This window comes from Leptonychotes weddellii, chromosome 5, assembly GCF_054177405.1.
Source record: "Leptonychotes weddellii isolate Sample4059 chromosome 5, ASM5417740v2, whole genome shotgun sequence".
NCBI classification, from domain to species: Eukaryota; Metazoa; Chordata; class Mammalia; order Carnivora; family Phocidae; genus Leptonychotes; species Leptonychotes weddellii.
Genome location: NC_138373.1, coordinates 8,448,700 through 8,453,221, shown reverse-complemented (window position 1 = coordinate 8,453,221; position 4,522 = coordinate 8,448,700). Strand labels below are relative to the sequence as shown.

At 47.1% G+C, this 4,522-nt stretch overlaps 1 protein-coding gene across 1 annotated transcript; it reads right to left on the bottom strand.

The window, feature by feature from the left end:
• Positions 1-536: 536 nt before the first annotated feature.
• On the bottom strand, positions 537-3,952 carry CCL26 (C-C motif chemokine ligand 26). Its single transcript, XM_006733922.3, has 3 exons — positions 3,699-3,952; positions 3,492-3,606; positions 537-778 (listed from the first exon to the last, which is right to left on the bottom strand). Exons 1-3 carry the CDS (start codon positions 3,769-3,771, stop codon positions 682-684), a joined length of 285 nt encoding a protein of 94 aa, XP_006733985.1. The 5' UTR covers positions 3,772-3,952; the 3' UTR covers positions 537-681.
• Positions 3,953-4,522: the final 570 nt, after the last annotated feature.

Below are 4,522 nucleotides of genomic sequence, written 5' to 3'. Positions count from 1 at the left end.
ACACCTTATGAGAAACACTGCCAGATATGGAGGCATTTTATTTACCCAGCACCAACAGGCCATGAGGGGATGCACAGAATTTAATTTTCCAGGGCGCCTGGGTGGCTCAGTTGGTTAAGCGACTGCCTTCGGCTCAGGTCATGATCCTGGTGTCCCGGGATCTAGTCCCGCATCGGGCTCCCTGCTCGGCAGGGAGTCTGCTTCTCCCTCTGACCCTCCTCTCTCTCATGCTCTCTGTATCTCATTCTCTCTGTCTCAAATAAATAAATAAAATCTTTAAAAAATAAATAAATAAATAAATAATTTAATTTTCCAAATAACATAAACTTACGTCTCTAAATAATGTGAAAACATTTGATGGGCATTTTGCCAAAATATATCGAACTTTCCCTGGCTTTTTTTTTTTTTTTTGGCACAAAAACATAGGAAGAATTCCATACCAATGCTGGGGCAGGGAACCAGCCAAAAATATCGACTCCGTTTCTTTGCTTTGAAGAAGACTCAGGTTTTACTGAATAAGAATGTTTAGGAGCAAATCAAATCTTAATGGAGCAATCTTTATTATAAGCCTCTCCTCCTCAGTCCCACAGAGCCTTCTGCTGAAGAAAATCTCCAGGTTCCGCCAAGAACAAGCAGGGTCAAGAGCAGGGCCCAGGTGTCCTTGGGCTTAAAATTCAACAGTTAGGATAGCTGCTGTTCTCTGAGTAAAGTGATGTATCTTTGCACCCATTTTTCCTTTGGCTGTGCACAGACTTTATGGCCTTTTTTGGTAGTGAATCTGGAAAAGAGAAGCTGACAGTCAATACTGAGAACTTTTGTCTCCTGTAGAGATGGAAATTGGGTGGGGGCAGCCCCTTGACTCACTTTCTCTTGCCTCACTGCACCTGTTACAGTTTCTGCTTCTGCTTCTGGTCCTTGCTTTCCCCTCTGCCCTGTTTTCCACTGGAGCCCATGCTCCCAGGCCCACCTCCCCCAGGAAATCATTTCCAACAGCTTTAGTCCAAAGCATGTAAGCTGTACCATGCCTCTTAATTCTTTTGTTTTAACATAGACACTTTATTGAGATATCATTCACATGCCATGCCCACCATCCATTTTAGAACATCAGCTTGACCCCCCAAAAGTCTTTATTATTTTTAATTCATGGAATCATAGCACATCAGGTCTTCAAGTAATAACATGAGATCAAAGCCTGTTGTGCTGCTCAATTCTTACCCACATTATCATGGGTTATTGGCCCTGGCTGTATATATAGGATTCCTGCATTCCTTACGACACTGTGCACTCATGAAGAGTGGGGGTCATTGCTTGATACCCCTGAGTGTCCTCTAGCCTCAGCTGTGCTGAGAGCCTAGGTTGGGGATGCTCCAGCCTGGAGTGGTATTTACGGGGCTCTCAGGCTGGCCCCATGCTGGAGAGAAGAGCCAAAACGATGGGAAAATGGGGGAGAGGCAGGGCTTTGTGAACCTTTGAAATTTCTTTGACATCACTACCATTAAAAGATGGGGATTTGTGTCCCCTCCCTTCGAATTAAGGCCAGCCTTAGGGACTGGTCGACCAGTAGATCGAGGCAGAGGTGATGCTGTGTGACCTCATAGGCTAAATCATAGAAGGTTATGGAACTTCTGCCTGGTTCACAGGGGCACTTAGGCTGGAGCTTTGAACCAGCTTGTAAGGAGGCCCCCCACTCCAGGTAACCACACCACACTGAAGCCCAAACTGGCCCAAAAGAGACACCACACAGAAAGGCCCCGAAGGGAGATGCCACCAGCTTCAACAACTCCAGCTCCATCTGACTCTACCCCCAGGACAGATGCCAAGCCAGAACCATCCGGCCAAACCCCGTTCAAGTCCTGTCCCACAGAGATCAGAAAGGGATCATTGTTGTATTAAGCCACTAAGTTTTGGGGCAGTGCGTCATATAGTGATTGATAACCGATGTTGGCCTCTCGCCTTTCCTTTACAAATGAGGAAACTTGACTTGCCCAAGGTCACATAGCTTGCAAGTGACGGAGCCACTGCTTTGAGCCCAGCTCAGGGCTCTTTGCCAGATGTTACATGTTGACATCTTAAAAGCCTCAGAAAGCTTTAAATCAAGACACAAAGGAGAAGATTCTGAGCCCCGGAGTGTGCACGCCCCCCGCCCCCCCACCCCCGCCACAATTAGGCACTTGAGCGTCCCTTTCCTATTCCTAACTGTCTCAAAACAATGACATTCAGGTCTGCCACTGGAGCCCATTCTCCCCGCTTCTGCACCATTCTCTGATGTTCAGGAACCCCATGCCCTTGGGAGCAGCAACCAGCCCTTCCCTGTGTATTTGCATTTAAAGATAGCTTCCATTTGCCAAACAAGTACTGTGTGCAGGCACAGTGCCAAAGACTTTGCATGTGATATCTCATTTAGTCCTGCCAGGGGCCCTGTGTTCTCTCTCCCACTACTGAAGAGCCTGGCACGACTTGGCTCCTGTCTACCTGTCTGTCAGCGACATGTTCTTCCCACACACCTGCTGCTCTCTGCCTGGCACATCCTTGCTCCACTTTGGAACAAGGCCACTCCCACTTATCCTTGGGGGTCTCAGTGTACATGTCACTCCTCTGGGAGACCTTCCTCGCACCAACTTAGGTCCTCATGTGACTATGATGAAGGGAAGCAGAATATGCCCCCCAAAAATATGCCACTTTGGCAGAAGGATTATTTTAAGCTAAAGACACTTAAAACAAAAACAAAAACAAAAAAAAACAGCAGGTGCAAGAAGGGTGTTCTGACCTCCTCTTTTCCCCCTGAAAGCAGGAGATAGAATTCCCATTTGAAAGATATCCTTCCTGTACCAGGAGAAAAGAAATATTCCTATCGCCAGAGATAGGAAGTCAAGGCCAAGAGAAATCTTTACAAAGAGACCTTGTTAAGGTAAGTCTTACTATCCCGTATAGCCTATCCTATAGATTTTAGTCACATTTCCACAATCAACTCTTTCTGTTCAAGCTAGCATAAAAGTATTTGGGTTTTGCCACTTCTTTGGGTCTTCATTTTCCTATGGGGGCTCCCGTGTACTTGTAAAAATTTGTGTTGTTTTTTTTTTTTTTTTGCTGTTAATCTGTCTTCCATCAATTTCCTTCTCAGGCTCAGCCAGAGCCCCTAAGAGGGCAGAGATAAAATTCTGCCTCCCCTACAACAAATTCCCTCCTGCTCTCTCTCTTCATTGCATTATCTATTTTATGCAAACACCTTTAACAGCCTTTTCTTATGCTAAGATGTAAGGTCTATAAGGACTGTCTGTTCTCCCTTTTATACCCAGCACTTAGCACATTGCTTGGCACATGGTATGAAAGTTAGGAAACCAAGGCTCCAGGGTCCCACTCAGTGGCAGAGGCAGGGTGACAACCCAAGTTACCAGAGTCCCATCCTGAACCTCGTCTTGGCACTGTGGCCCAGCGCCCAGGCACTTACATGGCTGGTGGCGACCCTGAAAGTCCAAACAAGAAATACTCACATCACAGCCTGCTGGGAGCAGCTGTTCCTGGTGAATTTATAGGAATGCACCCACTTCCAGGGAAGGATCTTGTGGCTATATTGGAAGCAGCAGAACTTGGCCACATCACTGCCACCTAAAAAAAACAGGGAGAGGAAGGAGCTGGGAGGTGACCCTTTGCTTCTACTCCCAGCCTGCACCAGGGAAGGGAGTGGGACAGCTCCATACGTCTGGCAACTCCACGATGGACACTCAGGATGAAGATCAGGAGAACAAGAAAGCCAACAGGAAAGCTCTTCATGGCGCTGCAAGCTGGGCCCTTCACAGCTTTCTCCCAAATTCCTCCTGACTCCACCCGACCCCCTTTTTATAGGGCTAAGTTGGCTCTGAAGAGAATTCTGGAGAAATTTGAGGTTGAGAACAAGAGCAGCTCTTGTGACCCTAGAGTGGAAGAGCAACCTGATACCTTTGGAAGAAGATTGGAAAGAAAATAAATGTCATCTGAGGGAAGGGGAGGGGCCAGCACACCGTTGGTAGTTTCTGTCTGGGTGTTTTTCATCCTCTGCTTTGTTTAAGAAGCCAAAGCAGAGGAAATGAAATAGTGGTTCTCCAGAACTGACTTAAAATGCCTTAGAACACAACTGATGTCCTGGATTGATTTCTGGCTCTTGACCAAAGCTTTCTTTGCTTTTTATTTTTTTATTTTTATTTTTTTAGATGTTATTTATTTGACAGAGAGAGACACAGCGAGAAAGGGAACACAAGCAGGGGGAGTGGGAGAGGGAGAAGCAGGCTTCCCGTGGAGCAGGGAGCCCGATGCGGGGCTCGACCCCAGGACCCTGGGGTCATGACCTGAGCCGAAGGCAGACGCCCAACGACTGAGCCACCCAGGTGCCCCAGCTTTCTTTGCTTTTTAAACATTGCTTCTCTCTCTCTCTCTCTTTTTTAAAGATTTTACTTATTTATTTGAGAGAGAGAGAGCATGAGAGGGGGAGGGTCAGAGGGGGGAGGTCAGAGGGCGGAGGGGTTAGAGGGAGAAGCAGACTCCCTGC

Bases quoted from the DNA above. Each gene is read 5' to 3' on its own strand.
- CCL26 (XM_006733922.3), bottom strand. From the start codon at position 3,771: ATGAAGAGCTTTCCTGTTGGCTTTCTTGTTCTCCTGATCTTCATCCTG. The intron at 3,607-3,698 runs GTATGGAGCTGT...TGTTTTTTTTAG, and splicing joins CCATCGTGGAGTTGCCAGAC to GTGGCAGTGATGTGGCCAAG. The intron at 779-3,491 runs GTGAGTATTTCT...TCTCTTTTCCAG, and splicing joins TGCTCCCAGCAGGCTGTGAT to ATTCACTACCAAAAAAGGCC.